Source organism: Lissotriton helveticus, chromosome 3_1 (genome assembly GCF_964261635.1).
Source record: "Lissotriton helveticus chromosome 3_1, aLisHel1.1, whole genome shotgun sequence".
In the NCBI taxonomy this organism is placed as follows: Eukaryota; Metazoa; Chordata; class Amphibia; order Caudata; family Salamandridae; genus Lissotriton; species Lissotriton helveticus.
Window position 1 is genome coordinate 1,072,569,959 of NC_136061.1, and position 21,654 is coordinate 1,072,591,612.

The window sequence follows — 21,654 nt, forward strand, 5'->3', positions numbered from 1 at the left end:
GCCGTCGACGTTTCGACCCCTGTATTGTAGGTCAAGTTGATTCCTTAAATGGGGTCTTCATCAGGACTGAGGGGGTGAAATGGGGGGGGGGGCAAGATCTGGAAATTAAAAAAGGAGGGGGAGAGAAGTTAAATACTTGAAAGCGGAGTGTACAATAGTATCACAACAAATTTAATCAAAAGACGTCGTGGAACCGGCGTCAAAGTATGTATACGCGCAATTACCATGGGCAGCAGGCTACAACGAGCTCTGTTGTTGGAACTGGGGATTCCCAATCAATCGTAGAGGAATATCCACCGCGAAACCCAAATCACAAACTACAGAGGAATAATAAAACAGAAAAGAGGAATGATAAGTAATAGGTTTATGGGGAAAAAAACCTGTGAGTCGTCACCATTTGGTATACACTCTGGTATCAGGAGGAAAGTTCCCTTACTGCATAAATTTATGTGGTATCCCAAGGGATGGAAATGGGTCCAAAACAAGCCCTGATATGGGCCCAACACGTTCAAATTACGGAACACCATCGGAGGTCAATTGATGCTCACCTAGGTATAAGGCCACGAAGGGCCTTAAATCACTACAGAGCCAAGACTGTGCAGCCGGATATCCTGTATCACTTCAACAGGGGGCCGGAGTTTGGAAAAGGGACACTGTGAATACAGAGGGGAAACACTTAATAAATTAGAAAAGATATTTTGGCGGTTAAAAAAGCCAAGGATTAGGAGATCATACTCACTAAATCGATCCAAGGTTCACAGGCTCCAAAGGAGTCCTTTAAGTGGAGGGTTGCATACGAAGCTATAGGAAACACAATCAAACAAACTCAAAATCTTGAGCTGGCTTCACAAGAATCTAAAAGGTCACAAGTGTCACGAAGCCACTTACTTGATCCTGAGCGTATATGAACAAGATCTGAGGGACAGGACAGCTCAATCTGTCTAAACTTGGTCGCTGTGGCGAGAAGACAGAAAAAAGGGAGGAACAGATTCCTTTAACTAAGTCGGTAAACTTATTTCATTTCCACACTCAGCAAACATAATAAAGGGGAACAATTATCGTAAACGGACTTACTGGATCTCGGGCTCGGCGAGTGCTCGGTAAGCCTCGAAAACACGGTCACTATGGTGATAGAAACAAGACAAAAAGGGTCCGTAAGCCCGTATGCAACTTAACAGAAATTACTGTTTATAAAGTAGCAGGCTCGTCTGCACTAGCGGTGGGAGGGAAAGAAAGAACTCACGGTTAATGAACCTTGAACAACGCCGTCCAGCGATGCAGCTCGGTGAGCCCCGGAATAAAGGTCGCTATGGTGATAAAAACACAACAGAAAGGGTCCGTAAGCCCGTATCCAACTTAACTGGAATTAGTGTTTTTGAAGCAGGCTCGTCTGCGCTAGCAGAGGAAGGGAAAGCAAGGAACTCACGGTTAATCAACCTTGAACAACGCCATCCAGCGGTACAGCGGGAGCGGAGGCAAAGCGGATCTGACACTACGTGAAGTGATGCCTGAAAGGTCACGTGTCCCTCATGTCGAGAAAAGTGAAGAAATACTTCACTCGTACCGAAATTCAAGTCTGCACATATGAAAAGATGCTCCAGGGCTGACAATATTTAGAACCTGATGTTGCAATAGGTAGTGGTTAGATATTGTGCACAGAATCTCGCAATTCCATAATAAATACTGTTAACAAAAACGCCACATTACTTATCATACTATTTCATCTGTTGCATGTTGGGAAATACAGTCCGTGCAATTCTCAAAACATGAGATTGTAGACGGATATGTAATGAAACATATAAGTTCTTAAATAAACAAATGGATGGTAATACAGCACCCTGTTGAATTGGACAGTCATGTATATACTCGGGCACTTCTCGCACAGGAGGGTGAACCGAGAGACAAGTTCATACATCATACAGTTAATAATCACATCACAGTATTGTGGAAGGAATTAACCTAGTGCTGCCATTTGTGACAGGCTACTGTCTAATTCATTGAGCCCATTTTTAATGGTGTCCAAAAGGGACATCCATTTAGCTTCTCGTGTGTTAAGTATGGTCAATAGATTACCACCCCTCCTACTGAGCGTGACTTTTTCTACAACGAACCATCTCAGTTCACTTACTTGGTGGCCGCTTCGTAACCAGTGATCGACCAAAGGGGCCCCTGTCACTTTGCATCTTAGTCTACTTCTATGTGAAGAGATCCTTGCTTTAATCTTTTGTTGTGTCTGGCCCACATATAGTAAATTGCAGGGGCACCTAACAATGTAAATAACCCCAGCCGTATTGCAATTGGTGTAATGTTTGAGGTGAAATGTGCGTTGGCCATGTTGGAAACTCTTGGTTTGAATAGTTGTTTCGCAGGCAATGCATGTCCCACATCTGTAGTGCCCTACCAGACTGGGTAGGTTCCATAAGGTTGTAATGGAAGGTTGGCTGACTGGTTCCAAATAAGAGTGAACTACCATATCACGACTGTTTTTGGCTCTTTTGAAAGAGTGGAGTGGTGGGTTTACATGACCAATTTCTTCGGCCACAAGATGCCAATTCTTATTGATGATCCGTTTGATCTCATTACTGCGGGTGGAGAATGTCGTGACGCACACTAGGCGATCTGTCTCCTCTTTATTAGTACCTCTTTATTTATCACCATAGCGACCTTTATTCCGAGGCTCACCGAGCTGCATCGCTGGACGGCGTTGTTCAAGGTTCATTAACCGTGAGTTCTTTCTTTCCCTCCCACCGCTAGTGCAGACGAGCCTGCTACTTTATAAACAGTAATTTCTGTTAAGTTGCATACGGGCTTACGGACCCTTTTTGTCTTGTTTCTATCACCATAGCGACCGTGTTTTCGAGGCTTACCGAGCACTCGCCGAGCCCGAGATCCAGTAAGTCCGTTTACGATAATTGTTCCCCTTTATTATGTTTCCTGAGTGTGGAAATGAAATAAGTTTACCGACTTAGTTAAAGGAATCTGTTCCTCCCTTTTTTCTGTCTTCTCGCCACAGCGACCAAGTTTAGACAGATTGAGCTGTCCTGTCCCTCAGATCTTGTTCATATACGCTCAGGATCAAGTAAGTGGCTTCGTGACACTTGTGACCTTTTAGATTCTTGTGAAGCCAGCTCAAGATTTTGAGTTTGTTTGATTGTGTTTCCTATAGCTTCGTATGCAACCCTCCACTTAAAGGACTCCTTTGGAGCCTGTGAACCTTGGATCGATTTAGTGAGTATGATCTCCTAATCCTTGGCTTTTTTAACCGCCAAAATATCTTTTCTAATTTATTAAGTGTTTCCCCTCTGTATTCACAGTGTCCCATTTCCCAAACTCCGGCCCCCTGTTGAAGTGATACAGGATATCCGGCTGCACAGTCTTGGCTCTGTAGTGATTTAAGGCCCTTCGTGGCCTTATACCTAGGTGAGCATCAATTGACCTCCGATGGTGTTCCGTAATTTGAACGTGTTGGGCCCATATCAGGGCTTGTTTTGGACCCATTTCCATCCCTTGGGATACCACATAAATTTATGCAGTAAGGGAACTTTCCTCCTGATACCAGAGTGTATACCAAATGGTGACGACTCACGGGTTTTTTTTCCCCATAAACCTATTACTTATCATTCCTCTTTTCTGTTTTATTATTCCTCTGTAGTTTGTGATTTGGGTTATGCGGTGGATATTCCTCTACGATTGATTGGGAATCCCCAGTTCCAACAACAGAGCTCGTTATAGCCTGCTGCCCATGGTAATTGCGCGTATACATACTTTGACGCCGGTTCCACGACGTCTTTTGATTAAATTTGTTGTGATACTATTGTACACTCCGCTTTCAAGTATTTAACTTCTCTCCCCCTCCTTTTTTAATTTCCAGATCTTGCCCCCCCCCATTTCACCCCCTCAGTCCTAATGAAGACCCCATTTAAGGAATCAACTTGACCTACAATACAGGGGTCGAAACGTCGACGGCTTTTGTTTGGTTTCTTTGACATCCGGTCCCAAGTCCCTGACATTACCATTGATGTGGTTGCACCGGATAATGTCTTTTCTACAAATGTATCAAACTTAGTCCTCCAATTTTTGGATGTTACATTTGAAATGTTTAATTGCCAATGTGAATTTTGTGATTGGTCGGATTCAATATGATTATCACTTTCCTGTAATTTCCTCTAATGAGCACCTCCTTTCCTTTCCTCCTTTTCTTCCCTTGGGGCTTCTTAAGCTTGTTGATTGACTAGTTGAACAGATGTCATTGTTTTGATGTATCCAGTTTTGTTAATAAATTACAATACTGTGAGAAGTTTATCGCAATATTTTATTTTAATTAACTTTTCAAAACCTTACTATAATTCTTCCTCTTGCGGGGACCCCCTGTTCTTCATGCATCACTAGAGGAGGGACATTGAGCACACCAGAGAGGCTCAACTGTTTATTTACTACTCTACCCAGGCTCCACATCACAAGTCACTGTATCATTATGTTTGGTTGTACTGGCCGTCCAAAGACTAGGGAATTTGTTGTGCATCATGACAGTGTGCTGGTTCTGATGCTGTTGAAACACATGGCATAAGCTCTGTTGCTCTTTCTCGCTATTGTTCTTTCTTCTGCAGTGTAAAGGGTTGCAGCTGTTGGTGCTTGCAGTGCCACAGAAGCAGCCAAAAGGATAATATTAGGGCTCATTATTCTAGGGCAGTGGCCAACAAAATTTACCTCTGTTGCAATTCACATGGAAATATGGGAACCAATTTTGAGAGTCCAATTGCAATCCGTCTTTAGCGGCGTCCACTTGTGATAACTGGATTCCTTAACTTCTGGTGTGCGGGACCTACCTTACTATTGAACCCAAACTGAGCCCCAAATAAAACCCTTTTGCACTTTATTCCGTCCAAAGCCCAACCAATGGTTTAATTTTTAGAAAGAAAAAGTGAAATAATTGACGGAGAACTAAACATCAACTCTGCTAAACATAAAATTACAAATCAACACTATGAAAACCAGATGTCCCCAACCTTTTTAGAACTCAAGATGTTTGTTTGAAGGTCCCTCAGTGTTATAGAAAGCAGGGGTGGCTCCTCCATTATGGCTGGGGAGCGTTGAACAATGAGGTGGCAGCAGAGTTAAAAGTGAAAAATAAAATGATAATAAACCAATTTATCATCATTTTATTTTTCTTCTTAACCTGTCATAGTACGGGGTGGGGCCATGCACTCTATGTGCAACAGCAGTGGTGAGGAGGGGTGATGGGAACTACTAAGTGTGCTTGAGGGTTAGGCTAGGTGTCTTAGGTCGGCCAAACCATCCTGTGCACTTAGCATTTTTCCACCTAATGTATTGTACAGCCGAGTGGAGTAAAGCAACAAGCTCCGAAGCCCTTTCTGAGCGTCAAACCAGGCTGCTCAGACCAATCCCAGTGCTTCTCTCATGCTGGGAATGTCATTCCCAGCATGAGAGCAGTGTCAGGATTGGGATCTGAGAGCCTGCACAGTGTGCACCAGCCCTGTAGTCGAGGATCGGGAGAAGAGCGAGGTGGTGACCACAGCGGCAAATACATTTTATATATATATTTGTTTTTATTGTCTGTGCTTAATTTTGTTTTCCTCCCTCTACCCCCTTCTCCCTACCGATCCCCCTTCCCCACTGCCCCACCACTTCAGATCCTGAACTGCCTTCACTGATACAATGTAAAAACTCTTTCTGTGGTGTTTGTAAGAGAGTTCACAATGTAAGATCTATTCATATTGCATTTGTACAGAATCCTCTGTAAAACCTGTTAATCTGTTATTTGTCAGATAGATCTCTCAAGGTAAAACTACTTCTTACTTCATTTTTCAGAGAGATCACAATGTGAACCCACTTCCTAAAATATTTATCAAAGGTTTACGCCATGCAAATCCCTTTCCTACTTTATTTGACACATGGTCTGCATGAGTAATTTTTCTATCAGCTATGGGCAATAGATCTACTTCAGGTAGTGTAGCATGACCTCTGCCCAATCAAACACCCAGAAAAGAAAAGATCAACAAATATGTTCATAAGTATGTGAATAGATCAAGAAAATGTGATGTCCGTTAGCATGCAGAACTTAAAATGTATTTTAATCCTAAAGTTTTAGGATGGGTTTATTCAGAACTGTGTTTTTGTTATTGATGAAATGCTGGGATGTTTTGCATGATTTAGTTCAAAAACACTGAATGAATATTTTTGTAGTTGGATCATAATGTAACCATATTTTGATGCCATTTTCTTTTAGAACTTGAAGAATCCAGAGAAAAATGCCCTCCATGCTGGGTTAAATTTGCTAATAGTTACCTTATTTGGGACTGCTGTGAACCATGGCTGAGAATAAAAGAAATTGTCAATATTATTGTGATGGATCCATTTGTGGATCTAGGAATTACTATATGTATTGTGTTGAATACATTGTTCATGGCCATGGAACATTATCCAATGACTGATCATTTCAACAATGTACTAACAGTCGGAAACCTGGTAAGTTCTAAGCATTATTTATTACACTTGATTTGTGCTTATTTAGTTGGTCATATTACCGGACTGTGTTTCACATGTTGGTCACTTTTGAGTACTGTGAATTTTTATTGACCCAATGCGAGATGATGGGAGTCCAATCAGGTGCATGCAGGACCTGGTCTGAAAGATTATCAGTATTTCCATACCTTCTGCATGATTGTTGACCATCATACTGGTTGTATTTGGTTATATGGCTGAAAAACAAATGAGCTATAGTTCAACAGTGGTAACCAAGCATATCTTATGAAGGTTAGGCATATGAGAAAGGAGTTCGTAAAGTCGGTAAGAAGGCTTGATTTATTTTTATCATGAGGAGAGATACCAATATATTAGCATATTAAGAAAGCGCTAAGCACTGCTCTGTTAACCTTTACTATGCACGATAGCATCTTGGTGAGTTATCATTGTTGTCTCTATTAGAATAGATTTGATTTACTATTGATTCAGTGACAATATATTTGACATTTCATGTATTGGTTTCTTTGAATGGATATGCTTCTTAAAATGTTTATAAATTTTGATTGAATATCAAATTATTACATGATTTCATATTTTTCCCTGATTATTTAGTTACATGATTGTTTGAGGGTACTTCTAGAAGGAACCACTGTTCTTTCTTTGTTATACAGCCTAGGTTCACAGGGTTAATGAGCTACCCGCGTATAGGGTTGTGATGTGTTATCTTAGGGTGCAAGTGCTGCATTGTAGTTGTGTGGTATCACACATGATATCATTGTTGATGCCAACTGCGGGGCATGTAGTGTAACAATTCAGAAGATTATTTGCTAATTATTAAGTACACTCTTAAGACCCAGTTCTTATCTTCATGTGTGCCTGTATGTGCCACTTACAGGAGCAAATGATTTGTTTTATTAGTGCAAATCAGGCTATCAGGCTTACTCACATGTCAAATGTCACTACTTGACAGCGTAACATTAAACATGTCTTACTTCTACTTCAGGAACATGGAGAGCACATTTTGGTGTGGGGGCAGCTCAGAATGTTTAGGAACACATGGACTTTGTCGGTATTCACAAACTTGTTTCTAATGTATTCCCACTCTGAGAATAGAAAACCCAGTTGAAATTATACTCTTTTCAGGGGCAGGAGTGAATCCCTTTCGAGACTAGTAATGGGCTTTGCTTTCTCCCCGAACTTGTGGCAGTGTATGGGATGTTTTTCTAGTGTGAAAATATTTTATCTGCTGTGCAAAAAAAGTTATTTTCAAATGATCAATTGTACATTACATACATATGTTCAACCAGAAAGTCTTTCTCATGAATGTAAACAAATTCTAACAAGTGTTGCTGCATTATTCCTGAAAGCTAACAATCTGTCACCAGCTCATCCATGAAAACTTTAGGCAATTTCGTAAACATGAGATTCTCCACCCATAAAAAGTAGTAGACCTGCAGATCTAGATTTCTGAATTTTTTATCTGAATGAGAACCTAAGAGTTTGTCTGTGTACACGTGGTTAAACATTGTGACTATGCAGCATGCTGGTAGGTGTTTGAAGCTAGATACTGGTGAAAGTAGCATGTAAAGTGTGCCTGTATTTAACTATTAGCCATCCAACAGGATTTGGTGATACTGTTTTATGACTAAGGTTTATCAGTTCTAACGTGGGTGTGGTGGTGTCTGCCTTTTCAACAGGGCTGATTTGCCCATGTTGCCTTTCATGATGTATGTCATATTCAGATGTCCCTGTCACTCCATACACAGACCACTGGAATGACAATGAAAGAAAAATTTTCATGTTTGATTGGCCAGAAGGGCATTTTTCAGCAATCACACATACAACTTGTGTGTTAACCCTGTTACAAAGTCAATTAACAAGCTGCTTGGTGATGTCAATAAATCTGTTAGTGTGTATGAGAGTGTTAGGTTGGACATACAGTAGGAACAGAAATGGGAGGTGAGGAATGCCGCTTGAGAGCGAAAGAGTGATGTCAGTCCGTGCATGTATTAAAAATATGTTGAATACCTGTGCGTGTGTGTGTTTCTGTATATGCACAACTGCATACTTGCCTTTGTGTGAATGATTTTCCTCCCATGGCATTATGCTGGTCCTACTATAATGGATGTAATTGCCATACTTTAAGCATTCTTTGCATGAAGGCATCCACCTATGATATAAGGCTATTCCTTCCATAACCGTGGCAATTGTAGGTGTATTGTGATTATTAATGGCATGATGGTGCCTACCACGAATATTATGGTAGCCTACCACTAATATTTAGCTAGCACTGTCAAATAATTAGCAAATTCTAGCAAATTTTGGGCATGCATGACGTTGGTACTCACCACTGGTGTAGTGCTGGGCCAGGCACTCTGTTTGTTATTCTTTGTATCTATTGCATGATGTGACTTCAAGCTAATATGCAGATCCTGGCATAATAGTAGTAGCTCTTGTTTCATTACTGACATATTTAGTGTTAATGTTCTCAGTGTAGTAAAACACTGGTCCTTTCATAATAGTGGTTACTCTTGGCATATTGTGGGCTTTTATATTACAATACATCGTGTTTATTGATGTATTGTAGGTAGCTATGGTATGATGGTACCCACATATTGCATAATACTATCCCTGGCATAAGGGTGGTTATTCTTGGCATATAGTAGGTGTCCCCACCATGATGTAGTCCATCTTTGATATAACATTAATCCTCTTAAAAAAAAAACTTTACCTTCTCATCCTGTGAATATATTAAGGATGATATTCTGTGCAATGCTATACTTAACTCATTCCCTAATGCTTTACTTGTTGCTAAGATTCCAGAAATAAAGTTGTGTTTGCATATATTCAGTCGATCTGATCATATTTAATCCAGATTTTATAGAAAACTATCAGGTGGCACTTAAATTGGTTTGGTAAAGAAAAAATACTGGAATGTGGAATTACCTGTCACCTTTTCTCCTAAAGATTGATAATAAATTCTACATTTTAATATTTCAGGGTGGTTACCTGTCTTATTGTATTGATGTAATCTTTTTATCCTACAAAATTGCTCTGTGGTCACCTGTTAAACCTTTTAAGGCCAAAATAATTCCTAGTTCTTTGTCCTGGCATTGTCATGCCAATATTAGTTCATTAAAACATATGTTATATGTTTGCCCTATAATATTCAAATTATAGTCTTAAATTTGGAATATAATTTGTAAAATTATAAGTTTTTACTGAAAATATCTCTTATTCTATTTTATATGTAAACCCATTGTCTAAATTCCACATCCCCCTTACACATCAGAAGTTGTTTGATTTTTTTATTTGATCAGCAATCTAATCCATAACATCTAATTTGAAAAATTATAAATTATGAACTATTCACACTTGGTGGGCATGGATTACATTGATGCGACTGGGTGACAGATAGTCTACGGTTTTCCTTCACAAACCTTTCACAAACATGAAATACTTTTGGAAACCTCTTGATTTTTACGTATCCTAAAAAAGCTTGTTATATTATTCTGTTATCCTTTTCTTTTATATTAATCATATTCAATATTTTTTATATGCAAATTTCTCTTTCTGAATTTATTTTAAGTAGCTGTGATCTTCTTTATTTACTTAGTGCATGTACTATCTTCTATCCTTATTTTTAATATTATTATTAATGAGTTTTGTATCGCGCGTGGTTACCCTTGGGCATCCCAGCGCTTATCCAGAGAGGACAGACCTAGCAGAGATGACTCATTAGACAGGAAACAGGTGAGTCTTTAAAAGTTTACGGAAACGCAAGGTGCCAGTTTCAGAACGCAGAGTGGGCGGAAGGGAATTCCACAGAACTGCCACATTGACGGAGAATCTTCTACCGCCAGTCCTGGCCTTTCTTACTCTTGCGACTTGCAAGAGGTGTTGATGGTCTGAACGAAGAGCACGGGGGGCCATGTAGGATTGAACCATACCCCGAAGGATGGGTGGCCCTTTCCCCTGCAGGATTCTGTGGGCCATGCAGAGTGACTTAAACTTCACCCTCTCTCTGACTGGGAGCCAGTGGAGCGCCTTCAGCGCAGGACGGGCTGACTGCCACCTGGGAAGGTCTGTCAGGAGCCTGGCAGCGGCATTTTGTACTTGCTGCAGCTTGTTCAAGGTTGATTCTGGCGCCCCCAGAAACAGCGCATTGCTGTAATCCAGCCGGGAGATGATGAGCTCCTGAATTAGTAGCCTCCTGGTGGCCGTCGGGAGGAGGGGTAAGATCTTCCGGGCTGACCGGAGCAGGCCAAAGCACACGCCTGCGGTCTTTTTGGCGTGTGACTTGAAAGAAAGGTCCTGCTCCAGCCACACACCCAAGCTCTTGATCTCCTTTTTAGGGGTGGGTGGCGCTCCCAGATAGCTAGGCCAGATGCTTAGGGGCAGGGAAGGAGAAGAATTCCCCAACATCATCAGTTCGGTTTTGGAACCGTTGAGTTTAAGGGCTGAGTTGCACATCCAGGTAAAGATCTTAGCCAGGCATGCATGCAGCTGGTCGGGTTGGTTCGCCGACTGGGGAAGCCCTACCACCAACTGGGTATCGTCAGCGTAGCTGATGATCTTAATTCCCAGTGGAAGTACCACACTCTCCAGCGGGGCCATGTAGATGTTGAACAATGTAGGGCTCAACGTTGAGCCCTGTGGCACACCACACTGGAGAGGGAGCGATGTTGACTTCTCGTGGCCTTCCCAAACCTCGAACGTGCGCTCTTCTAAAAAGGACGCGAGCCATTTCAGGGCCATCCCGGTGACCCCCACCCCCGACAGTCGCTGGAGTAGCACCTGATGGTTTACGGTGTCAAATGCCGCACTGAGGTCCAGGAGGATCACTGCCACCGATCCTCCTGAATCCAAAATGCACCTGGCATTCTCCACGACTGCCAGCAGGGCAGTGTCCGTCCCCTGGACGGGGCGGAAGCCCGTCTGCAAGTCACCCAGAAGGGAGTTGGATTCCAGGAAGCCCGATAAACGCCTATTCACGAGTTTTTCCGCCACCTTACTAAAGCCAGGAAGTAAAGAAATAGGCCTAAAATTCGCAAGGTCGGCGGGGTCTAGGCTGGGCTTCTTTAGGAGGGCCTTGACTACCGCTCCTTTCCAACTGGGGGGCACCACACCTTGAGTGAGAGAAAGGTTGATGAGATCCGTCACTGGGCCGCCGATGGTAGGGGCTACCTGCTTCAGATATTTCATCGGGGCCGGGTCTCTCGGGGACCCACTCTTCACAGAAGCCAGAGCTCCGAGAACTTCGTCCACAGTAACTGGTCCAAAAGAGACCAGCTCTGCAGTCCTCACCTCGGGGCAAGACCCTAGGTTACCCACCGGGGATGGCTCCTGGGCTAACCGAGGAAGGGATGACAAGATGTTTTCTATCTTAAGTTTGAAAAACGAGGCCAGTTCTAAACATTTCTCACGTGGGTTGTCATAAGAGACCGGAGGTTCGGGGGTTTTCAAGACTTCTCTGATGACCTTAAATGACTCTTTCGATGAGTTGGAAGAGAGACCTATCCTCTCCTCAAAGAACCCAGATTTCGCTGCCCGGAGGGCGGATTTATAAGCCTTAAGAGCCACCCGATAATCTCTCCGGCTCACTTCGCCCCAATCCTTCCTCCAGATCCGCTCCCGCCTCTTGCAGCCCTTCCTCAGTGTTCTGAGCTCTGGCGTGTACCAGGGGGCTGATCCCACTCTCCTACCCCTAGTAAGTTGTCTTTTCTTAGGGAGGATGATGTCCAGTGAGTTGGTCAGCCAGGCATTTACATTCTCATCCACTACTAACGGGTCAGTCCCGAGAGCGGGACGGGACGCCTCCAAATGTGCCGCCCAGGTATCCACTGGGAGCCTGGACCAGGCTCTTTCCACCGTGAATACCCTAGGAGTAAATACCGCTGGGGCGTCGTACTGCCACCGAGCCGGAATCACAAAATGGTCTGTCCAGGGCAGAGGCAGCGCAGGCAGAGCTTGAAGACGATCTGAGTTTGAGAAAATGGGATCGAGCAGATGTCCCTTACTGTGCGTTGCACCCGAATTGACCAAATTGAGCTCGAATGCTTTGAGATCACGCTGCAGATCGACTCCCAGGGAATTATGAGGGTCGTCGAAATGGATGTTAAAGTCACCCAATGCCACGAAATTGGCAGTGGAAGAGGCAAGGAGCGTGACCGTTTCCAGAAAGGAATTAGGGAAGTTGCCCATAATCCCCGGTGGACGGTAAATGAGAAGGCCAGCCAGGGACGCGGTGGGCGACAAGCGTAGAGAGAACTGGCTGCTCTCGCAGTCGCTCATCCCACCATCCTGGGCCTTACAGGTTAGTGTGTCCCTGTAAATGATGGCGATTCCGCCTCCCCGCCCCGATGGTCTATCTAGATGGAATATAAGGAAGCCCGGTGGAAGTGCCCTGACCATGTCTGGGCCGGAGCAGGAGGAGATCCAAGTCTCTGTGAGAAACAGCGCGTCCAGCTTATGGTCAAGGATAAGGGAATTAATTTCTGTCGCATGACTAGGGAGGGACCGGCAATTCAGCAAGGCCAATGATAACACACCGTTATCTCTGGCCATTTCCTGACCTAAGTTACAAGCCCTGCAAGGCAGAAACGGTTGTCCACTCTCATGAACAAATCTACATAAGGCAGGGTGTAAGGACCGCCAGAGCTTGAGTTCCTCCTTCGTATACCTGATACGGGCTGCATGAGGCTCCCGTGGGTCGGCCAGGGGGACCAGCCTTGAGCCCGTCTGGGCCCGGACGGGCACAGACGGGCTGAACTCTGGCGTAACTTCGGCGTCAGTCCGGCGTCCCCGCTGCGCGTTACCGCTGCGCGCCGGCATGGCTGCCTTTATGTTCGCCTGTAGGAACAGAAAGCGGACTACAGCGCGCAATCTATGCCCCTCGCCTAAGATGGCCGCCGACAAGACAAGGGCAGAGGACCCGCCAAATGCGGTGGACTTAGCAATTTAGAATGCAGGTAAGGTGGCAGCAGTGGGGGTATGCGTGGCCAGGCTTTGTTAAAACAAGGGGAAAGTGCCCAAGACAAAATATCAAATTAAAGGACAAAAACGGGAGAATTAAAATCACAGGCTGGAAGTCGCCAGTGACAGCTGCAAATGAGAGCGCTGCTGTAGGTAACGCGCTGAGGCTGGAAAGGTATTTATTCTATTCTCACTGAAATGCATAATTTGTTATATTATTAGGTACTATTTTTGTATGTTGATGGTTTCTTAAACTGTTATTGTCAATAAATATTTCAAACAGAAGAATACATTAAAAGGAAGGAAATTGAATCTATCCATGTGTGGCAGAATTGGATATAAGTTATTAATTAAAATGAAATAATAATGTTTGAAGCAAAATATAGAAAAGCTGATATTTTAGGTAGTGCATTTTTAGGAAAGTGACTTTATTTTCTGCTAATAATGCAGCTTGTATTTAAAAGAAACTGAACAGCTTATATCTGGCAACGTTATATTCAAATTTGCAAAAATGTATTTATGGTTGATAATTGAGTGATAGGCATTACTACTGTCTGATGCCCATTGTGCCTTTTGATGTAATCTGTCAGCTACCTGAATAGTGTCAACCCGGGAGAGCCTGGATTGTGTGAGGTTCTTATTATACTGCCAATTCCAGGTACGTTTTCAGGAGTAAAATATGATTTCAAATCTACTTGAATGGCAAAATTAAAAGAACTGAAATGAAGAAAAATGGCATAACCCACGACGGTCCATGTAAAATTGCATTATCTGAGTTACCTGATTACCATTTACTTTATTAAACATTTCTAAAGGCAACGGAAGGTTGCCCCCTTTTTTTATTCATATTCCTAAAGATTTAGTAGGGTGGATTAATTTCCAGCACCTGTTGGAAGGACTGGGCGGTCTTGTCATACCATAGAACTATTGCTTATTTCAGGAATGTCGCTTTATAACTGCTTTATAGAACAGGTAGGGAAAGTTGTGCTTTAAAAAGCACAAAAGCATCTGCCATTGGCAACGCAAATTGAGGATGGCAGTTGGAGTGGTGGGGGAGGTCATAAAGACAATGGATAAAAGTGACTAAGTGTGGGGGCACGGAGTAACAGAGAGTGATTGTAAGAAATTAAGCGGGGGCAGGAGAGCACAAGGAGAAGCAGTTTGAAGGAGGAGCACCACACAAGGGAAATGATGACAGTAGTGAAAGAAACATATGCACTCTAAATTAAAAATATAGTTTGTCCACCTATTTTAAACAAATAATTGAGGTGAACTGGTCAAAGTTAATAGTTTGTCCACCTATTTTAAACAAACGATCGAGGTGAACTGGTGAAAATTAATTGTCAATTTAAAATATTACTTGTATTTGTTTGGTTCATAACTTGTTTGGTAAAAATTATGGTGTTCAGAGGACTTTGCACAAAAGTGGCAGCGGGCATGGCGGGGAGGTCTCGCATGGGGTTGCACGTGGGGGGATAAAAAAACGTACCTTGCTTCCGGGTCCCGCGTTTCTGCTCATGCTCTCCTGCCTCTAACTCCAGGAAGCAGGCAGCCAGGCTACCTCCCCAAGGCCAATCACAACACTGCAATGCAGCGTTGTGATTGGTCTGAGTGCCGTGACACACCGCTCAGCCAGGGGCTGGAGGGGGTGGGCATGTACTCCATGCAGGCTGTAATGCAGCCTGCATGGAGAACTGGGAAGGTGTGCATGACTGGTTTGGGTGGCCCTAGAGGGCCGACCATATAGTAATTGCACACTTAGGAGTGGGCAAACCACTCCTCCCCTACCGCCGAGAGCAGAGCAGCCCTGCACACCCACGCGCCCACGAAGCAGCAGGACACAAAGCATAAAATGATAATAACTGTAAGTTATTTTCATTTTATGCTTTTACTTGGCACTGCTTAAAAGCCGTGCGGTGATGCTCCACCGCCATAGCAGAGGAGCCGCCACTGCTGCACATGCTCTAGAGCTCCTCAACACATTCAAAGCATGACAGTGCTTGCACTTAATGAATGCTTTGCCTTTGTAACTAGCAGAGTTGCCTTTATGGTGATTTTCAAAGGATAACATGTCAAAAGTGCATTGCCTTAAGGTAACTATTCTAACCACGTAGATTACTGACTTAACAGGATTTTATGCTCTGACATGGTACATTTAATTTTCCATGACTCTAAAACAGTTGAAATATGAACACATGCTCATTAGGGACAAGTACAACTACACTGCACAGAGTGCTTTGTAATTAACTCAAAGGATAGGACTGAGATAAACCTGTTCAGAATGATATGCAGTTAGCCTGAGACAATCCTTATCACCACATTCTCTGTTGTGAAAAGCTTACAGGCACATGCATCAAAGGATTTTGCGATCGCAAACGGTGCGAATCGCAAAAATCGTCCGTTTGCGATTGCAAAATCTGCATTTGGAATGCATGAAGGGTCAAGGCCCTCGCAGTTTAGAATACGCAAATATTTGCGAATTCTCAAATTGCGATTGCATTTAAGGAATCGCATTTTGCGATTCCTTAAATGCAATGCATGAAACTTGAAAAAATTGCGATTTCGCAATTAAGGGGAGCAAATTACCATGAGGTTGAACCTCATGGTAATTTGTGAAAACTTTGAAAAATGCACTTTTGTGCATTTTTCAAAGTTTCATGTTGTGCACACACATGCCCTAATTGATTTCAGGGGTGCAACAGGGTGTCCTCTGGACACCCGTGCACCCTTGAACTGCATTCTCAATTTGCGATTCGCTAATTGCTAATCGCAATTAAGGAATATTAAGAAAACGCAATTTATTTAGCGATTTCTTGATGCATTGCATTTTGCAATTCCTTAATTGCGATTCCTTATTTTTCGCAATTAAGGAATCGCAAAATGCAATATTGATGCATGTGCCTGTTAGTATATTACTTACCTGCTAGACCCAATACTGACATAAGGAACACATATTGAACCCTCTGCCAATGATTTCCTATCTTCTGCAGTCGGCGGCAGCACTCTAATCTTCTCACCCCTGCCCTTAAAGGCCTCCAAACAGGCCACTTCTGGTGGGTAGTGATATATATTTAAAACAGATTACACTAGTACATAGCCCTGTGTATGATTCTGAATGCAATCAGCTTAGCAGAAGCAGAGATAAGGACAGATAGGGAGAGAGAGGAACAATGAGATAAGGAAAGCAACATAGGGAGAGAGACAAAAAATGGGCGAGATAAAAGGTAGGAGATTGAAATGGAAAAAATATGAGAGAGTTAGAGAGAACGAGAGAAACCGTAGAGCTCAGGCAATAGCAAGAGATTTGCATGACTGTTTGCAACTACAAATATCATCAGTCCATGAAGTCCATGAAGTTCAATGAAGGGTTTAAAGATTGCATTGACCAAGACATGAGTTTAGTCAGCATTTCGACCCCTAAAGAAATGACTTTGACATGGTCTTCATCAGATTTGTATCTTAGAGGGAATGGATGATTTTTTAAAAGGTCAATACTAAGCAAACATTTACATGCTCATGAGTTTGACAGTGGAAGCAAGAGGAGATCCTTACCGCTGCCTGATAAAAGGAGTAAACCATGACTAAAAACAGAGGAGAAGGAAAGTACAAACATGTTACCAACTATGGTACTTGGCAGTAAAAAGGCACATAACACAAAGTTTAATGCAAGTGTTCAAAAACACTCAAAAAGGAGGGCTTACCTTTCTTGTTAAGTTAACTCCAGACAGACTAAAATGTTAGAGGCAGGTGAATGTCCCATATGTTATATATACATTTGTAGGATGTCAACAAAAGAGCTCCCACTTACTCAGACACATTAACTCAATATTAGCAAATCACTGCTATGAATTGTGAAACACAAAATGGCTCTGTTCACAGAGATAAATGATTCATGTAAATCATAGGCAGAAAAATAGTAAGTTAATACCCTTTGGAAATGTAAAAATACTCACCAGCATGGTAGACAGAAAAGCTTCTCACTGTCAAGTGGGCTAGGCATGTGCAAGTTATAAAACAAGGGAACATGAAGGCAGTGTTGCCGTGCATGTTTAGGGTAGCAGGAAGTCAACCCTATAGAGAAAGAGGGAATAATCAAAAATAGAGCATATCACATAACAACAAAACAGTCATGGAACATTTACAGAAATATAGAATCTACTTGATAATGTTAAAGTTGAGCAAAAACCAAGAACGAAGATTACAAAAAGAAGAAAATTAAGCCAACCATTATAAAAAAAACATATTTTGTATAAAAACATTTTTACATAGTCAAATATTTTTGGGGTCAATAACAACAAATGTAAAAAATGGGGAATTTAGAAACACATTTGATATACACAAAAACAATGTAGCATGCATAGATATAAACATATAATAATTTATGTTGGTAATATGAACAGCCCCCACAAACTGATATGAAGGCTGTTCAGATGATACAGTCCGTTTAATAGAAGCGCCCATCAATACAAGCCAAATAACCCCATTAGTCATATTTATTTAGTCCAGATTTCATAATCAATCCATCAGTAGTGAGGATTGGAACGTATCGTGGATATATCTCCACCACGTGGATTTGGCACAACTTGCTCCAGTACTTGCCAATTAATATTATCCGTGTATGTGTAAATTCTTTGGAGTACTCAACAAGAGGCGCTCCTTAAGTACCACATTTAATTCTGCTTCTATGTTGTAAAATATGTACTGTACTTTCGTATTGTTTGAGAAATCTGTCTACTATCGGTACTGTCAAAAAAACACAACAATGCATAGGTGACATTGGGCAGCTTACAATTAGTACATTGTTGCAACACAATATGATATTGTCATGTTAAAAAAATGTTGCTTTACTTCAGGATAACCTATGCTATACTGTCACACTTAAAATGCCCATGCACAGGGGGAAGTCCCCATTGTGTACAAAGGTGTGGTTATTTTGCACAGGTAACTGTAATCTCATCCGTATGGTGAATATTTGTGCCTCTTTTGACAGCAAATCAGGGTTAAAAAATTCTAGGTATAGTCCCTTTTTTTCTGTTTACTGAAATGCAATAGGTACCCACAAAAGTATTCATGGGTTTGGGACTTGGTGTGATGAGATAACATCACCTCTTTCTTGAATGTTTAAATAGTCTTAAAGGATAGCCTTGTACCAATAGTTTGTTAATCATTATGTTGGATTCTTTAAAGAAAGCTTTCTTCATTTTAGAGTTGTGCCTCAGGTGGAAAAATGACCAAAAACGAAATTGTCCATAAGAATTTGAGGAGGATGGCTTGCATATCCTGATAATGTGTTGTATTCAGTTGATAGATGGAATAGTGTAGTGTATGATTTGTCATCATGAATTTAAGCAGAATTACCACACCAATTAAGAAAAATATAATTTCTGTACTTTCTACAAATAATAATCCATGAGGAAAATGTATTGGTATGTCCATAGATGTTTTGTGTTTCAAAGTCACCCACTGGATCCATGACCATTCCCTTACAGTGACAAAAAAAAATAATTTCGAAGTTTAAAACCGTTCTTTGTTAGGGCTATCTCTGTGAGAGAAACAATTGAATCTTTAGGGGTCAATACACGGACATCTATTCTAAAGATTTTTTAGCACTTTAAGTGCCCGTAAGGGATATATTAGAACACAATGATTGTATATCCAGTGTTAAAAGGATTTGGGAAGAACAAATAAACTGGAATTCAGTTCTTCTAATCAGACTCACACTGACCCTCACATAAGCCTTAATGTCAAATACAAATGGTTGACCTCGTAAATCAATGAACTGACATATGTGGTCTAAACTGCAGCTACACACAGAAATAATAGGTCTTCAAGGGGGAAGTTCTGTGGTTGTTTACAAATATTAGGTAAGACGTAAAAGGTAGGTATTCTTGGGTGTTTTTATTTTGGAACCCATGCTCGTTTTTACTGAAGAAACCCAAATCCAAGGCCTCATCTATTACATTTCTAATCAATGTGCTAATTACTGATGTGGAATCAGCTTTCAATGTAATACAGTGATTAACCACAGATTACTGGCAAAAGATTTTAGCATAAATATATGCCATATTGTGCACAATAATCTCATCAAATTATCCATCAATTTAATTACAATATTGGATTGTTGCACAAAGATTAATGAATCACACTCTGCCTTGGAAATATTATAACTAATACATTCCCTTTCCTGGCTGAGTGCTTCAATGTGCTGGAGCACTGCCCTTTCAAAGGTCAGTATATCTCTGGGCAAGTTTTGAGCAATGGGGCTGAAGTCAAAAGGACGCAATCCAGTGCCATTATCATGATTTTGCTGGGATTCAGGCCAGGGATTGCGATGCTCACCCCACTCCATCCCATTTCAGTCAAATAAGATCTGTAATGAATTTCAAAATCAGAGGTGACTGTACAAGGGTAAAAGGTGCAAGAGGGTAGAGAGAAATGAACACTTCGTAACCGTTTTGAACCAGTGTTCTCAGTAGCATGGCTGGTGGAAGGCGTGAAGCAAGGACCTACGGTATGCAATTGACTGACTGGTAACCCCTGTAATCCTATAAAACTAGGTACCATTGATATAAATTTACTGGTGTACAACAGGATACAATGTCTTGTTAGTAACAGTAGAATGGCTTACTATGGGATGGAATCACAGAGGCCGTCAATAGCCACTGGTTGACCAGGACACAGTCTGGAACCAAATACAAAGGTCTGTCTCCAATAGTGGAGAGGCCAGGCTGACTTGAACTGTTAGAAGTTGGTGCAGGAATTTTGGAATAGTAGCAAGCAAAGCTCAGTATCTGTGGAGGAAAGGGTTAAGCTGAGCTGCCCTAACAACTCTAGGGAACCGAAGGGCAGTAAACCAAAAAAAGTGCAGGAACACAAATGTTGCAAACTATGCGACCTGAGTAGACAACCCATCAAAATCTAGTGCTGTGACTAGTGCTTCTGCCTTCCCATTTCTTACTGGTCTGGAAGTGTCTGGAACCTTCTGGCTCCTTCCAGAATATTCTGGCTCTTTCATAATGTTCTGACTCTTCCTGAATTTTCTGTCTCTTTTCAGCTTTCCCCAGAAAATGCTGATCCATGTTAACCTTTGACTCCACTCTCTGTCACCTCCCCAGCCACCACTGTACCATCTGCCACAGTCTCCAAGGTCTGCCCATAGCAATTTTGTATTGTGGAGCCAAAGAAATATGACTGCTTCCCTGCAATAGTGGACATGATCATCAGAGAGCATGAACTCCAGGAGTCCTGAAAGACATCCAATATACAAGTGTATTCATTATTGGTGGAAAAATACCATAACTTCAACCTTGCATACAAATGTATGCAATTCAACCTTGATAATAAAATAATGAGGTTTTTCAAAAGGTGCAAAAGACGAACACCTTCTGTTTTTAGTCATGATAGCCCCCTGGTCGTTCTCGCATAGCAAAGGATATCCTCTTGCTTCCACTATCGTACCAAGTATAAAAAATGAATGTGCCACCTATTTACCTTTTCCCAGTTCATGTGTTCTCTATCAATCATAACTTTGTCCTCAAGCAAACCCCGTCAAAGTAGTTTTTTAGTGGTCAAAATATCAACCCATATTTTGAATTGTGTTTACTTTGCACTGTTCAGTGAATAATTAAGATTACTAATAATTGATTTTTTATACACACCTCTTATACAGCCAAAACATTCATACATATATTTTGAACATTTGATTTGACTTGTATTCTTTTTCTATCACAGTTCACAATTCATATTCACATTCACATCACTTGTAAAACCCTACTTGTAAATAGTTCTGTGGCTATTACACAATTATCTTTACTCTATAAATTGCATGCTCACCTACATATGTGTTGACTGTGGTCGTTTTATTTGATATTCTTAAAATAATAAGATTATTGAGTGGTCTATTTAATCACTCGATTTCATTCCGAAATCCACATATGAATAAATCTGAAGGAACTATTGTTTTACTTACATCGCCTGCAATACTGATTTTCCCATGAATAAGGGGTTGCCTCTTGGTCTTTCCATGCTTCATTTACACAAAAGCATTTAGAAACAGGAGAAGTGTGTTGTATTATTTCTCCCAAGCCTCTCCACCACCTCTGCTTTTACCGCTTGTTGCTATCCTTTTCACTCACTACCTTACAACTCTATCTTTACTGATTACTGCTGTGTTCTCCCTACATTTTCCTCTTCTGT

General features: G+C 41.7%; 1 protein-coding gene across 2 annotated transcripts in view; it reads left to right on the top strand.

Annotated features, from left to right (window-relative positions):
* Positions 1–21,654, top strand: part of LOC144823278 (sodium channel protein type 2 subunit alpha-like) — an 859,818-nt gene that overhangs the window by 376,012 nt on the left and 462,152 nt on the right. For both annotated transcript variants that reach the window (XM_078681635.1, XM_078681634.1), the window contains exon 14: positions 6,248–6,486. In XM_078681635.1, coding sequence (XP_078537761.1) covers positions 6,248–6,486 — 239 coding nt within the window. The remainder of the gene's footprint in view (positions 1–6,247; positions 6,487–21,654) is intronic.